Source organism: Salmo salar, chromosome ssa15 (genome assembly GCF_905237065.1).
Source record: "Salmo salar chromosome ssa15, Ssal_v3.1, whole genome shotgun sequence".
NCBI classification, from domain to species: domain Eukaryota; kingdom Metazoa; phylum Chordata; class Actinopteri; order Salmoniformes; family Salmonidae; genus Salmo; species Salmo salar.
In genome coordinates this window covers 104,253,401-104,271,768 of record NC_059456.1, presented here as the reverse complement: position 1 = coordinate 104,271,768, position 18,368 = coordinate 104,253,401, and the positions used below count along the sequence as shown (strand labels likewise).

General features: G+C 43.7%; 1 protein-coding gene across 3 annotated transcripts in view; it reads left to right on the top strand.

Moving 5' to 3' along the window:
* The window catches only part of LOC106572912 (laminin subunit alpha-5), a 243,676-nt gene that overhangs the window by 111,152 nt on the left and 114,156 nt on the right, over positions 1–18,368 (top strand). For 2 of the 3 annotated variants that reach the window (XM_045696498.1, XM_045696500.1), the window contains exons 14-21: positions 5,454–5,588; positions 6,963–7,097; positions 7,477–7,614; positions 10,247–10,399; positions 10,706–10,758; positions 11,429–11,534; positions 11,941–12,040; positions 12,246–12,402. In XM_045696498.1, the coding sequence (XP_045552454.1) occupies positions 5,454–5,588; positions 6,963–7,097; positions 7,477–7,614; positions 10,247–10,399; positions 10,706–10,758; positions 11,429–11,534; positions 11,941–12,040; positions 12,246–12,402 (977 nt within the window). The remainder of the gene's footprint in view (positions 1–5,453; positions 5,589–6,962; positions 7,098–7,476; positions 7,615–10,246; positions 10,400–10,705; positions 10,759–11,428; positions 11,535–11,940; positions 12,041–12,245; positions 12,403–18,368) is intronic. The other variant, XM_045696499.1, reaches the window with a different exon arrangement.

Here is an 18,368-nt window from a genome sequence, read left to right as displayed (position 1 = left end):
ACCATGGATATACAGCTCAATACTGACACACAGGACCATGGATATACAGCTCAATACTGATATACAGGACCATGGATATACAGCTCAATACTGATATACAGGACCATGGATATACAGCTCAATACTGATATACAGGACCATGGATATACAGCTCAATACTGATATACAACACAGGACCATGGATATACAGCTCAATACTGACACACAGGACCATGGATATACAGCTCAATACTGACACACAGGACCATGGATATACAGCTCAATACTGACACACAGGACCATGGATATACAGCTCAATACTGATATACAGGACCATGGATATACAGCTCAATACTGATATACAGGACCATGGATATACAGCTCAATACTGATATACAGGACCATGGATATACAGCTCAATACTGATATACAACACAGGACCATGGATATACAGCTCAATACTGACACACAGGACCATGGATATACAGCTCAATACTGATATACTGGACCATGGATATACAGCTCAATACTGACACACAGGACCATGGATATAAAGCTCAATACTGACACACTGGACCATGGATATACAGCTCAATACTGACACACTGGACCATGGATATACAGCTCAATACTGACACAATGGACCATGGATATACAGCTCAATACTGACACACAGGACCATGGATATACAGCTCAATACTGATATACAACACAGGACCATGGATATACAGCTCAATACTGATATACAGGACCATGGATATACAGCTCAATACTGACACTCAGGACCATGGATATACAGCTCAATACTGACACACTGGACCATGGATATGCAGCTCAATACTGACTCAGGACCATGGATATACAGCTCAATACTGACTCAGGACCATGGATATACAGCTCAATACTGACACACAGGACCATGGATATACAGCTCAATACTGATACACAGGACCATGGATATACAGCTCAATACTGACACACAGGACCATGGATATACAGCTCAATACTGATATACAGGACCATGGATATACAGCTCAATACTGACACACAGGACCATGGATATACAGCTCAATACTGACACACAGGACCATGGATATACAGCTCAATACTGACTCAGGACCATGGATATACAGCTCAATACTGATATACAGGACCATGGATATACAGCTCAATACTGATATACAGGACCATGGATATACAGCTCAATACTGACACACAGGACCATGGATATACAGCTCAATACTGACACACAGGACCATGGATATACAGCTCAATACTGATATACAGGACCATGGATATACAGCTCAATACTGATATACAGGACCATGGATGTACAGCTCAATACTGATATACAGGACCATGGATATACAGCTCAATACTGATATACAACACAGGACCATGGATATACAGCTCAATACTGACACACAGGACCATGGATATACTGCTCAATACTGACACACAGGACCATGGATATACAGCTCAATACTGACACACAGGACCATGGATATACAGCTCAATACTGATATACAGGACCATGGATATACAGCTCAATACTGATATACAGGACCATGGATATACAGCTCAATACTGATATACAGGACCATGGATATACAGCTCAATACTGATATACAACACAGGACCATGGATATACAGCTCAATACTGACACACAGGACCATGGATATACAGCTCAATACTGATATACTGGACCATGGATATACAGCTCAATACTGACACACAGGACCATGGATATACAGCTCAATACTGACACACTGGACCATGGATATACAGCTCAATACTGACACACTGGACCATGGATATACAGCTCAATACTGACACACTGGACCATGGATATACAGCTCAATACTGACACACAGGACCATGGATATACAGCTCAATACTGATATACAGGACCATGGATATACAGCTCAATACTGATATACAGGACCATGGATATACAGCTCAATACTGATACACACACAGGACCATGGATATACAGCTCAATACTGATACACTGGACCATGGATATACAGCTCAATACTGATATACAGGACCATGGATATACAGCTCAATACTGACACAGGACCATGGATATACAGCTCAATACTGACACACAGGACCATGGATATACAGCTCAATACTGACACACAGGACCATGGATATACAGCTCAATACTGACACACAGGACCATGGATATACAGCTCAATACTGACACACAGGACCATGGATATACAGCTCAATACTGACACACTGGACCATGGATATACAGCTCAATACTGACTCAGGACCATAGATATACAGCTCAATACTGATATACAGGACCATGGATATACAGCTCAATACTGACACACAGGACCATGGATATACAGCTCAATACTGATATACAGGACCATGGATATACAGCTCAATACTGACACACAGGACCATGGATATACAGCTCAATACTGATATACAACACAGGACCATGGATATACAGCTCAATACTGATATACAGGACCATGGATATACAGCTCAATACTGACACTCAGGACCATGGATATACAGCTCAATACTGATACACAGGACCATGGATATACAGCTCAATACTGATATACAACACAGGACCATGGATATACAGCTCAATACTGACACACTGGACCATGGATATACAGCTCAATACTGACACACTGGACCATGGATATACAGCTCAATACTGATATACAGGACCATGGATATACAGCTCAATACTGACACACTGGACCATGGATATACCGCTCAATACTGACACACAGGACCATGGATATACAGCTCAATACTGACACACAGGACCATGGATATACAGCTCAATACTGATATACAGGACCATGGATATACAGCTCAATACTGACTCAGGACCATGGATATACAGCTCAATACTGACACACAGGACCATGGATATACAGCTCAATACTGACACACAGGACCATGGATATACAGCTCAATACTGACACACAGGACCATGGATATACAGCTCAATACTGACACACAGGACCATGGATATACAGCTCAATACTGACACACAGGACCATGGATATACAGCTCAATACTGATATACAGGACCATGGATATACAGCTCAATACTGATATACAGGACCATGGATATACAGCTCAATACTGACACACAGGACCATGGATATACAGCTCAATACTGACACACTGGACCATGGATATACAGCTCAATACTGACACACAGGACCATGGATATACAGCTCAATACTGACACACTGGACCATGGATATACAGCTCAATACTGACACACAGGACCATGGATATACAGCTCAATACTGATATACAACACATGACCATGGATATGCAGCTCAATACTGATATACAACACAGGACCATGGATATACAGCTCAATACTGACACACTGGACCATGGATATACAGCTCAATACTGACACACAGGACCATGAATATACAGCTTAATACTGATATACAGGACCATGGATATACAGCTCAATACTGACACACTGGACCATGGATATACAGCTCAATACTGACACACAGGACCATGGATATACAGCTCAATACTGATATACAGGACCATGGATATACAGCTCAATACTGACACACTGGACCATGGATATACAGCTCAATACTGACACACAGGACCATGGATATACAGCTCAATACTGACACACTGGACCATGGATATACAGCTCAATACTGACACACAGGACCATGGATATACAGCTCAATACTGATATACAACACAGGACCATGGATATGCAGCTCAATACTGATATACAACACAGGACCATGGATATACAGCTCAATACTGACACACTGGACCATGGATATACAGCTCAATACTGACACACAGGACCATGGATATACAGCTCAATACTGACACACACAGGACCATGGATATACAGCTCAATACTGATACACAGGACCATGGATATACAGCTCAATACTGATATACAACACAGGACCATGGATATACAGCTCAATACTGACACACTGGACCATGGATATACAGCTCAATACTGACACACTGGACCATGGATATACAGCTCAATTCTGATATACAAGACCATGGATATACAGCTCAATACTGACACACTGGACCATGGATATACAGCTCAATACTGACACACAGGACCATGGATATACAGCTCAATACTGACACACAGGACCATGGATATACAGCTCAATACTGATATACAGGACCATGGATATACAGCTCAATACTGACTCAGGACCATGGATATACAGCTCAATACTGACAGACAGGACCATGGATATACAGCTCAATACTGACACACAGGACCATGGATATACAGCTCAATACTGACACACAGGACCATGGATATACAGCTCAATACTGACACACAGGACCATGGATATACAGCTCAATACTGACACACAGGACCATGGATATACAGCTCAATACTGATATACAGGACCATGGATATACAGCTCAATACTGACACACAGGACCATGGATATACAGCTCAATACTGACACACTGGACCATGGATATACAGCTCAATACTGACACACAGGACCATGGATATACAGCTCAATACTGACACACTGGACCATGGATATACAGCTCAATACTGACACACAGGACCATGGATATACAGCTCAATACTGATATACAACACAGGACCATGGATATGCAGCTCAATACTGATATACAACACAGGACCATGGATATGCAGCTCAATACTGACACACTGGACCATGGATATACAGCTCAATACTGACACACAGGACCATGGATATACAGCTCAATACTGATATACAGGACCATGGATATACAGCTCAATACTGACACACAGGACCATGGATATACAGCTCAATACTGACACACTGGACCATGGATATACAGCTCAATACTGACACACAGGACCATGGATATACAGCTCAATACTGACACACTGGACCATGGATATACAGCTCAATACTGACACACAGGACCATGGATATACAGCTCAATACAGCTCAATACTGATATACAACACAGGACCATGGATATGCAGCTCAATACTGATGTACAACACAGGACCATGGATATACAGCTCAATACTGACACACAGGACCATGGATATACAGCTCAATACTGACACACAGGACCATGGATATACAGCTCAATACTGACACACAGGACCATGGATATACAGCTCAATACTGATACACTGGACCATGGATATACAGCTCAATACTGATATATAACACAGGACCATGGATATACAGCTCAATACTGACTCAGGACCATGGATATACAGCTCAATACTGACACACACACAGGACCATGGATATACAGCTCAATACTGACACACAGGACCATGGATATACAGCTCAATACTGACACACAGGACCATGGATATACAGCTCAATACTGACTCAGGACCGCTTGTCTGTTTCGTGAATTGTTTCTGGAATTAATTCTGTTTTGGAATTACAATAAAAGTTCATAAACTCTGTTTGTCTTTCCCCTCCATCAGTGTGTGGCTGTAGCAGCGTGGGAACTCTCCCAGAGGGCTGTGATGTGTCTGGACGGTGTCTGTGTCGTCCAGAGTTCCAGGGGCCGCGATGTGAGCAGTGTAGATCAGGCTTCCACTCCTACCCCAACTGCCAAGGTACTGACCACTGACAGGACCACACACCACGCTCATCAACTACACACACCACAACTACACACACCCCAGCTACACACACCACGCTCATCAACTACACACACCACAACTACACACACCCTAGCTACACACACCACGCTCATCAACTACACACACCGCATCTACACACACCAAAACTACACACACCACGCTCATCAACTACACACACCACAACTACACACACCCCAACTACACACACCACGCTCATCAACTACACACACCACAACTACACACACCCCAACTACACACACCATGCTCATCAACTACACACACCCCAACTACACACACCACGCTCATCAACTACACACACCACAACTACACACACCAAAACTACACACACCACGCTCATCAACTACACACACCACAACTACACACACCCCAACTACACACACCACGCTCATCAACTACACACACCACAACTACACACACCACAACTACACACCCCAACTACACACACCATGCTCATCAACTACACACACCCCAACTACACACACCATGCTCATCAACTACACACACCACAACTACACACACCACAACTACACACACCACGCTCATCAACTACACACACCACATCTACACACACCACAACTACACACACCACAACTACACACACCACGCTCATCAACTACACACACCACATCTACACACACCACAACTACACACACCCCAACTACACACACCACGCTCATCAACTACACACACCGCATCTACACACACCACAACTACACACACCACAACTACACACACCACAACTACACACACCACGCTCATCAACTACACACACCGCATCTACACACACCAAAACTACACACACCACGCTCATCAACTACACACACCACATCAACACACACCAAAACTACACACACCAGACACCCCAACTACACACACCCCAACTACACACACCACGCTCATCAACTACACACACCGCATCTACACACACCAAAACTACACACACCACGCTCATCAACTACACACACCACATCAACACACACCAAAACTACACACACCAGACACCCCAACTACACACACACACACCAGACACCCCAACTACACACACACCAGACACCCCAACTAGACACACCCCAACTACACACACCACACACCCCAACTACACACACCAGACATCAGTCATTTTGTAGAGGTGTCTGAACTCTCTAGCAAAACAGTTTGGTGATGTTTGAGACTACATTGCAGTCGTAGACAGAAGACAAATCACCTTACATCTTAAATAACTATTTGTCGATCGGTCAGCCTGCTCAGTTAGTGATTAACGACAGAGCAGAATTATTGCTTTCGAACACGGCCACTATCTAATGTTGTTACTTCCTGTTTACCCAGTGTGCACCTGTGATCCTCGCACCTCGTTGGGCTCTAGCTGCAGCGTGTCAGGCCACTGCCACTGCAGACCTAACTACAGCGGCACCATCTGTGACCAGTGTGCTCCTGGTTTCTACGGCTTCCCCAGCTGCACGCGTAAGTTGTCACGAGTTCAGACGACATCTCAAAGCCTGATTGGTTGTTAAAATCAGATTGCTTCAATATCTAAAACTAATTTCTAAATATGTCCAAGGCACTTTCTTAAACGATGGGTGGCCGTCTGCGCTGTATGTGTTCATCATACTGTCTAATCTGTCACGTGTTGTTATGTATTTGTTATCCTGTCTAGTCTGTCATATGTTATGTATTTATTATCCTGTCTACTCTGTCATGTTTTTATGTATTTATTATCCTGTCTAATCTGTCACTAAATTCAAGTCTGAATCTAGCTAAATGCTAGCTAGCTAACTCCCTCCTCTCTCTCCTGTCTCCCCAGCTACTATCCTAATGTGTAAATATCTCTCTCCTCCCTCAGCTTGTCAGTGCTCAGCTGAGGGCTCCAGGTTCACTAGCTGTGACCAGGTGAGTGGTCAGTGTACCTGTCTGCCCAGCGTCGTGGGACAGAGGTGTGACACCTGCAACTCTGGAACCTACGGATTCCCTCTCTGCCAAGGTAGGTAACCTCCTATGGACTTGGTCATTCAATCATTAATTCAATTAATCAATTAATCAATCAATTAGTCAATCAATAGAGCTTTATTATCCCTCAATGACTATTTAATTCAGTCCCTTTGCTCATATAATACACACATACTGTACATTCCATATCCATCTCGATTTCGATCTCAGCCTGATCGAAGGTTGAGATCGCCCCCTGTATATAGCCTCCACATTGACTCTGTACCGGTACCCCCTGTATATAGCCTCCACATTGACTCTGTATCGGTACCCCCTGTATATAGCCTCCACATTGACTCTGTACCGGTACCCCCTGTATATAGCCTCCACATTGACTCTGTACCGTAACACCCTGTATATAGCCTCCACATTGACTCTGTACCGGTACCCCCTGTATATAGCCTCCACATTGACTCTGTACCGGTACCCCCTGTATATAGCCTCCACATTGACTCTCTACTGGTACCCCCTGTATATAGCCTCCACATTGACTCTGTACCGGTACCCCCTGTATATAGCCTCCACATTGACTCTGTACCGGTACCCCCTGTAAATAGCCTCCACATTGACTCTGTACCGGTACCCCCTGTATATAGCCTCCACATTGACTCTGTACCGTAACACCTGTATATAGCCTCCACACTGACTCTGTACCGTAACACCTGTATATAGCCTCCACACTGACTCTGTACCGTAACACCCTGTATATAGCCTCCACATTGACTCTGTACTGGTACACCCTGTATATAGACTCCACATTGACTCAGTACCGTAACACCCTGTATATACCCTCCACATTGATTCTGTACCGGTACCCCCTGTATATAGCCTCCACATTGACTCTGTACCGTAACACCCTGTATATAGTCTCCACATTGACTCTCTACTGGTACCCCCTGTATATATCCTCCACATTGACTCTGTACCCTGTATGTAGCCTCCACATTGACTCTGTACCGTAACACCCTGTATATAGACTCCACATTGACTCTGTACCGTAACACCCTGTATATAGCCTCCACATTGACTCTGTACTGGTACCCCCTGTATATAGCCTCCACATTGACTCTGTACTGGTACCCCCTGTATATAGCCTCCACATTGACTCTGTACCGTAATACCCTGTATATAGCCTCCACATTGACTCAGTACCGTAACACCCTGTATATACCCTCCACGTTGATTCTGTACCGGTACCCCCTGTATATAGCCTCCACATTGACTCTGTACCGTAACACCCTGTATATAGCCTCCACCTTGACTCTGTACCGTAACACCCTGTATATAGCCTCCACATTGACTCTGTACCGTAACACCCTGTATATAGCCTCCACATTGACTCTGTACCGTAACACCCTGTATATAGCCTCCACATTGACTCTGTACCGTAACACCCTGTATATAGCCTCCACATTGACTCTGTACCGTAACACCCTGTATATAGCCTCCACATTGACTCTGTACCGTAACACCCTGTATATAGCCTCCACATTGACTCTCTACTGGTACCCCCTGTAATAGCCTCCACATTGACTCTGTACTGGTACTCCCTGTATATAGCCTCCACATTGACTCTGTACCGTAACACCCTGTATATAGCCTCCACACTGACTCTGTACCGTAACACCTTGTATATAGCCTCCACATTGACTCTGTACCGTAATACCCTGTATATAGCCTCCACACTGACTCTGTACCGTAATACCCTGTATATAGCCTCCACATTGACTCTGTACCGTAACACCCTGTATATAGCCTCCACACTGACTCTGTACCGTAACACCCTGTATATAGCCTCCACATTGACTCTGTACCGTAACACCCTGTATATAGCCTCCACATTGACTCTGTACCGTAACACCCTGTATATAGCCTCCACATTGACTCTGTACCGTAACACCCTGTATATAGCCTCCACATTGACTCTGTACCGTAACTCCCTGTATATAGCCTTGTTATTCTGTTGTTTATTTATTTTATTTTTTTACTTTAGTTAATTTAGTAAATATTAACTCTATTTTCGTCAAACTGCATTGTTGGTTAGAGACTGTAAGTAAGCATTTCACTGTAAGGTCTACAGCTGTTGTGTTCGGCGCATGTGACAAATAAAATTTGATTTGATTTGTATCTCCCGGTCCATTGTCCATCTATAAGGAAAGATAAAATAATGACTATTTTACTAAGATATTTGTTTCCTGTATTTTACTAAGCTATTTATTTATTGTATTTTACTAAGCTATTTATTTCCTGTATTATACTAAGCTATTTATATATTGTATTTTACTAAGCTATTTATTTCCTGTATTTTACTAAGCTATTTATTTCCTGTATTTTACTAAACTATTTGTTTCCTATATTTTACTAAGCTATTTGTTTCCTGTATTTTACTACACTATTTGTTTCCTGTATTTTACTAAGCTATTTGTTTCCTGTATTTTACTACACTATTTGTTTCCTGTATTTTACTAAACTATTTGTTTCCTATATTTTACTAAGCTATTTGTTTCCTGTATTTTACTACACTATTTGTTTCCTGTATTTTACTACACTATTTGTTTCCTGTATTTTACTAAGCTATTTGTTTCCTGTATTTTACTAAACTTCTTGTTTCTTCCTGTGCTCTGCAGCTGATACATGTAACCCAGACGGTTCTGTACAGAACGAGGTCCTGCCAACCGTTGGCTCCTGTGAGTGTCTTCTCTATGTGGAGGGAGTGGCCTGTGACAGGTGTAAACCTCTGTTCTGGAACCTGTCACCTGACACCGTCTATGGATGCTCCAGTAAGACACAACTTTACCCTTTAAATCAGGGGTGGGCAACTCCAGTCCTCGAGCGCCTGATTGGTGTCACACTTCCCCCCCCATCCCTAGCAAACACAGCTGATTAATCAAATTGCATCTGTTAGCTGGCTGCTGGGGCAAAACTGTGACACCAGTCAGGTCCTTTGAGGACTGGAATTGCCCACCCCTGCTGTAAATGTTATCAAAAGGAGGCATTGTGTTGGTTATTGTGAGGTTTACCTGTTTCATATGCCTATGACAGCCCAATAATGAAATGAAAGTTCCGTGTGTTCCTCCTTCTCTCAGACTGTGAATGCAACGTTGAAGGGACAATGGGTGGTGTGGCAGAGTGTGCTCAGGTGAGAAGTGGGCTTGTTATAAACAACATGGATGTACAGTACTTTAGCTAATAATAGGGTTTAGCAGTAAAGATGGGGTTTTCTCAGTGATTCAATACTCTTTGGAATGGACATAGCCAATAACACTGGCTAGCACTACTAGTGTAATAATAGTAATAATAATTATAATTATAAAAAATAAAATAATTATAAAATAATAATAATAAAATAATTATAAAAATAATAATAATAATAATAATTATAAAAAATTAAATAAATAAAAATTAAATAATTATAAAAATAATAATAATTATAGAAATAATAATAATAATTATAGAAATAATAATAATAATAAAAATAAAAATTATAATAATTATAATAATAATTCTAAAAATGATAATAATAATAATAATAAAATCATTATAAAAATAATAATAATTATAGAAATAATAATAATAATTATAGAAATAATAATAATAATAAAAATAAAAATTATAATAATTATAATAATAATTCTAAAAATGATAATAATAATAATAATAATAAAATCATTATAAAAACAATAATTATAGAAATAATAATAATAATTATAGAAATAATAATAATAATTATAGAAATAATAATAATAATAATAGTAATAATAGTAATAATAATAATTAAACAACATCTCCTCTCTATTTCTGTGTTTCAGAGTAACGGCCAGTGTCACTGTAAGCCCAACGCGTGCGGTGGCACCTGCTCTGTGTGTAAAGATGGATTCTTCAACCTGCGGAGCGACAGCTTCTTCGGCTGTCAAGGTAAACCTAATGGAACCAGTAGGAACCACCAACACAACATCTTAATCATTAGATCAACAGGACATCCTCTTGGTTCGAGGGCAACAGTTGGGTTTTAAATGTCTCAAGAAGGGCTACTCCCGCCACAAGAGTTTGACTCCAAATCTCCTCTGCTACAGTAACACTGGTCTGTTGTACGAGGAATGAAGTTATAGGGATGTGATAATTGTGTACTGCAGTATATCACGTCCTCTAGACGTGTTGGTGTGTATATTGCAGGTGCAGATACACGTCCTCTAGACGTGTTGGTGTGTATATTGCAGGTTGTATTGCAGTATATCAGGACCTCTAGACGTGTTGGTGTGTATATTGCAGGTTGTATTGCAGTATATCAGGACCTCTAGACGTGTTGGTGTGTATATTGCAGGTTGTCAGTGTGATATTGGAGGATCAGCGGGTCAGTCCTGTGGGGAGAGGAACGGGAGATGTCGCTGCAGACCCAACGTAGAGGGACCCAAGTGTAACAGGTGAGGGGAAAAATGGTGTAAAAACCTTCACTTTGCATCATACAAACAAAATAAAAAAATATTTCCCAATCACTTTTTTTCAGATAGCTGTTTTAACTCAACCCCTTGAGAAACAACAACACACAGTATCCAGCTGAGGGACTACAGAATCTTATTTTAAAGACCAGATTATTAAAACCAGTGTTCCTTCCTCCCTTTATCCTAGGCCTCGTCCGGACCACTACTTTCCAGACCTGCACCACCTGAAGTTTGAGATAGAGGATGGTACCACGCTGGACGGGCGGCCTGTGCGTTTCGGCTATAACCCCATGGAATTTGAACGGTTCAGCTGGAGAGGGTACGCTCAGATGTCCCTAATACAGGTTAGTCTTCTCTACCAGACACATGTACTCTATAGTAATACATAATATATATAGCATAAATACATTCAGCGGCCAGTTTATTAGGTACACCACCGTGTTCACGAAAATGGTTCGCTCCCACAGACAGTGAGTCACGTGGCCGGAGCAGGCAGACCGGCATCCAGTTACCGTGTTTGATTGAACATTAGAATGGGTCAAACTAGTGACCTAAGCGACTGAGTGTGGTATGATCGTCGGTGCCAGGCATACCAGATCCAGTATCTCTGCCTTCCCTGTGGCTCAGTTGGTAGAGCATGGTGTTTGCAACGCCAGGGTTGTGGATTCCCACGGGGGGGCCAGTACAAAAAAAATATATATAATAATAATAATAATAAAAATAATAAAATTAATTTAAAAAAATGAAATGTATGCATTCACTACTGTAAGTCGCTCTGGATAAGAGCGTCTGCTAAATGACTTAAATGTAAACGTAAATCTCAGAAACAGCCGGCCTCCTGGGCACGAGATCACCAACGATGGACAATTTAAAGGTGGAACAACATCGCCTGGTCCGACAAAATCTCGGTTCCTGTTGCGTCATGCTGATGGAAGAGTCCGGATTTGGCGTAAACGGTACGAGTCCATGGCCCCATCCTGCCTGGTGTCAACGGTACAGGCTGGTGGCCGGTGGCGTAATGGTGTGGGGAATGTTTTTCCTGCCACACGTTAGGTCCCTTGATACCAATTGAGCACCGTTTGAACGTTTCAGACAACTTGTAGAATCCCATGCCCCGAAGAATTCAGGCTGTTCTGGAGGCAAAGAAGGGGTCTGACCCGTTACTATATGTACCTAATAAACTGTCCTCTGAGTGTACAGTATAACTCTATGGCTCTACACTCGACCCACACACTGGGCCAGTACTAGATACATGTGTATAGTACATATAGCCTATACTTCTATCTATATGACTCCTCCTTCTATTGCCTTAAGTCTCACTCTGGGCATGCAGCTATTGTATGTTTACAAATAATTGTTTCTTTTTTTATATAGTTGTATAAACAACAGTAGTAACTGAATTCCTAAAGGAATGAATTGCTTAGTCCCTACTATATAAATCCTTGGTATTATCTTAGTCCCTACTCTATAAATCATAAATCCTTGGTATTATCTTAGTTCCTACTATATAAATCCTTGGTATTATCTTAGTCCCTACTATATAAATCATAAATCCTTGGTATTATCTTAGTCCCTACTATATAAATCCTTGGTATTATCTTAGTCCCTACTATATAAATCCTTGGTATTATCTTAGTCCCTACTATATAAATCCTTGGTATTATCTTAGTCCCTACTATATATATCCTTGGTATTATCTTAGTCCCTACTATATAAATCCTTGGTATTATCTTAGTTCCTACTATATAAATCCTTGGTATTATCTTAGTCCCTACTATATAAATCCTTGGTATTATCTTAGTCCCTACTATATAAATCCTTGGTATTATCTTAGTCCCTACTATATAAATACTTGGTATTATCTTAGTCCCTACTATATAAATCCTTGGTATTATCTTAGTCCCTACTATATAAATCCTTGGTATTATCTTAGTCCCTACTATATAAATCCTTGGTATTATCTTAGTCCCTACTATATAAATACTTGGTATTATCTTAGTCCCTTCTATATAAATCCTTGGTATTATCTTAGTTCCTACTATATAAATCATAAATCCTTGGTATTATCTTAGTTCCTACTATATAAATCCTTGGTATTATCTTAGTTCCTACTATATAAATCCTTGGTATTATCTTAGTCCCTACTATATAAATCATAAATCCTTGGTATTATCTTAGTCCCTACTATATAAATCCTTGGTATTATCTTAGACCCTTCTATATAAATCCTTGGTATTATCTTAGTGGATCCTTGTTATATTGAAGTCTAAGATAATGAAATGTCTATGCAAGATGTATTATTATTGTTGTCCGAGAAGTCATTCTACCCCTGCATGTGCAACCATAACTTATTCTCCTCTGTAAAGATCCAATAGGTCTATGGTTTATCTATAGTATCCCAGCTTGCTTTATGCTTGAGTGATTAATGGCTGAAGCTAGCGTGTTTGTGGGGGTCTGCTAGCGTGTTTTATTGTGTGAGTGGCGGGGGTGAGTGGCGGGGGTGAATGGCGGGGGTGAGTGGCGGGGGTGCTCGGCATAGAGATGGATAGAGGGCACACTTGGTCCTGTTTTAAAATGGGCAGCACCATTGAGGGATTTCACCATTTTTAAAGTAGCCGACTGGGCGGGACTTCCTATGGATTAAGGAAGTATGACAGAATTACATCCAGGTCAGCAGAAGGAATTACGCCCCCTACACATCCATCCTTACTTTGCAGTCTGTTGCGTTGCACCAGATGTCATTCATTTCAATGGGGACCATTCGCAACGGAGTGGCATTTGCAGAGTGTCAATATAACAGGAAGTTACCTAACCACAGTCTGGCCAGAGTGTCAATAGAACAGGAAGTTACCTAACCACAGTCTGGCCAGAGTGTCAATAGAACAGGAAGTTACCTAACCATAGTCTGGCCAGAGTGTCAATAGAACAGGAAGTTACCTAACCACAGTCTGGCCAGAGTGTCAATAGAACAGGAAGTTACCTAACCACAGTCCGGCCAGAGTGTCAATAGAACAGAAAGTTACCTAACCACAGTCCTGCCAGAGTCCGTCAATAGAACAGGAAGTTACCAAACCACAGTCCTACCAGAGTCCGTCAATAGAACAGGAAGTTACCAAACCACAGACCGGCCAGAGTGTCAATATAACAGGAAGTTACCTAACCACAGTCCGGCCAGAGTGTCAATAGAACAGGAAGTTACCTAACCACAGTCCTACCAGAGTCCGTCAATAGAACAGGAAGTTACCTAACCACAGTCCGGCCAGCGTGTCAATAGAACAGAAAGTTACCAAACCACAGTCCTACCAGAGTCCGTCAATAGAACAGGAAGTTACCAAACCACAGACCGGCCAGAGTGTCAATATAACAGGAAGTTACCTAACCACAGTCCGGCCAGAGTGTCAATAGAACAGGAAGTTACCTAACCACAGTCCTACCAGAGTCCGTCAATAGAACAGGAAGTTACCTAACCACAGTCCGGCCAGAGTCCGTCAATAGAACAGGAAGTTACCAAACCACAGTCCGGCCAGAGTGTCAATATAACAGGAAGTTACCTAACCACAGTCCGGCCAGAGTCCGTCAATAGAACAGGAAGTTACCAAACCACAGAATGAGGTACTATAAATTAGTACTATTTTAATAGCAATATTGAATATTATAACATTGGAGGTCAATATTATATGACTGTTGCCTCCCGTTTGAATTCAGAAAAGTTTGTGATGGTAAGGACGTTTGTTTATGATGATAATTATTAGGTGTCAGTATCTTCCACCTAGCCTAGCTTTTAGCTAGCTTGCTAACATTAGCTGCTCTGCATAAGCTAGCTTGACGTGCTATAAAGTTAGAGAAACAAATTGAGGAAAATGTAACTAAACAAAACATGTTTTATTATCACCTGAAACAATGTGTTTATTCTGTCTTGAATGAAACTGTAATATTTTGCAATCTCACAAAAATAAATGTGATCTCTGTCGAGAGGCAGAGACTTATCCAACCAGTAGCGGAGCAAGCCCGCGTGAAAAGGATGTAGGCCAAAATTGTTCCGTCCATTTGTGTACACAGTGTTAGCCAATAAATTACATTTCTGATAAAACATTCTAGCACTGCAGATGGCAGTAGAAAAGAAGCGAGAAGAAATGGACTACTTTAAAATGGAGAGCCCTTAATAGCGCTGCCCATGCTGTCACATAAGCGGTCAATGGCAAACATAGGATGTTCGCCCTCCTCCCATCTCTATGGTGCTGGACTGGTTGGCTTTGGCTGCAGTGGTGCTGGTGTTATTGGTATTAAGGAGTGGCCTTCCCTCCCTGCTTTTTCCCTTTTCTATCCCTCTCTCCTGTACCACCTTCCTTCCTCATCTCCCTTCCCACCCTCATCTCCCTTCCCGCTCTCCTCCTCGCCATCCCTTCTCCTCCCTTTCCTCTCCCCTGTACCACCTTCCTTCCTCATCTCCCCTCCCAGCCTCATCTCCCTTCCCTCTCTCCTCCTCTCCATCCCTTCTCCTCCTCCCTTTCCTCTCTCCTGTACCACCTTCCTTCCTCATCTCCCCTCCCACCCTCATCTCCCTTCCCTCTCTCCTCCTCTCCATCCCTTCTCCTCCTCCCTTTCCTCTCCCCTGTACCACCTTCCTTCCTCATCTCCCCTCCCACCCTCATCTCCCTTCCCTCTCTCCTCCTCTCCATCCCTTCTCCTCCTCCCTTTCCTCTCTCCTGTACCACCTTCCTTCCTCATCCCCCCCTCCCACCCTCATCTCCCTTCCCTCTCTCCTCCTCCATCCTCCCTCCTTCCTCCTTCCTCCTCTTCCTTCCCTCCCCTCCTCTCCATCCCCCCTCCTTTCTCCATGACCTCCCGCCAGTCCAAGGTGGTGGTTCAAGTCTCGGTTAACTCTCCAGACCTGTTTCAAATAGTCTTGCACTATGTGAACCACGGTGGCCTGGACATGATGGGCAGGGTGTCCATCCTGGAAGATGGGAACAACTCCACGTGTGGCAACTGTAAGTGTCGGACTCAGTGGTATCCTAGGCTTCAACCCAAAATGGCACCCTATTCCCTATTTAGTGCACTATATAGGGAATAGGTCATTTGTGATGCAGCCCTAACCCTTCTTCTCCCAGTCCCTCCTTTCTTCTTTCTCTCCTCCTCTTGTAAGCTGCTCTCCTTTCACTTCTTCCCTCGCTCTCTTCTCCCCATGGATTGAGAGGCTGGGTGTGAGTGTGGCCTCTATCAGAGGCGGCTGGTGATTAGCTAGTAGTGGCATGCAGAGGCGGGGTCTAGAACTGGCTGTGGCTGCGCTTCCTGTCATTGGTCAACGGAACCCCCCCTGACCCCTCAACCTCCCAACCCCCCTGAGTCCTCAACCTCCCAACCCCCCCGACCCCTCTAACCTCCCAACCCCCTGAGTCCTCAACCTCTCAACCCCCCTGACCCCTCTAACCTCCCAACCCCCCTGAGTCCTCAACCTCCCAACCCCCCTGAGTCCTCATTCTCCCAACCCCCCTGACCCTTCAAACCTCCCAACCCCCCCTGAGTCCTCAACCTCCCAACCCCCCTGAGTCCTCAACCTCCCAACCCCCCTGACCCCTCTAACCTCCCAAACCCCCCTGAGTCCTCAACCTCCCAACCCCCCTGACCCCTCAAACCTCCCAACCCCCCCTGAGTCCTCAACCTCCCAACCCCCCTGAGTCCTCAACCTCCCAACCCCCCTGACCCCTCTAACCTCCCAACCCCCCTGACCCCTCTAACCTCCCAACCCCCCTGACCCCTCTAACCTCCCAACCCCCTGACCCCTCTAACCTCCCAACCCCCCTGACCCCTCTAACCTCCCAACCCCCCTGAGTCCTCAACCTCCCAATCCCCCCTGACCCCTCTAACCTCCCAACCCCCTGACCCCTCAACCTCCCAACCCCCTGACCCCTCAACCTCCCAACCCCCTGACCCCTCAACCTCCCAACCCCCCTGACCCCTCAACCTCCCAACCCCCCTGACCCCTCAACCTCCCAGCCCCCCTGACCCCTCAACCTCCCAACCCCTCCCGACCCCTCAACCTCCCGACCCCTCAACCTCCCAACCCCTCCCGACCCCTCCCGACCCCTCAACCTCCCAGCCCCCCTGACCCCTCAACCTCCCAACCCCTCAACCTCTCAACCCCTCCCGACCCCTCAACCTCCCAGCCCCCTGACCCCTCAACCTCCCAGCCCCCCTGACCCCTCAACCTCCCAGCCCCCCAGTCCTCTAACCTCTCATCCTACCACAGGGTCTTTAACGCAGACCTCATTATTTTCTGTACCTCTTCATCCCTTCATCCTCTTCTTCT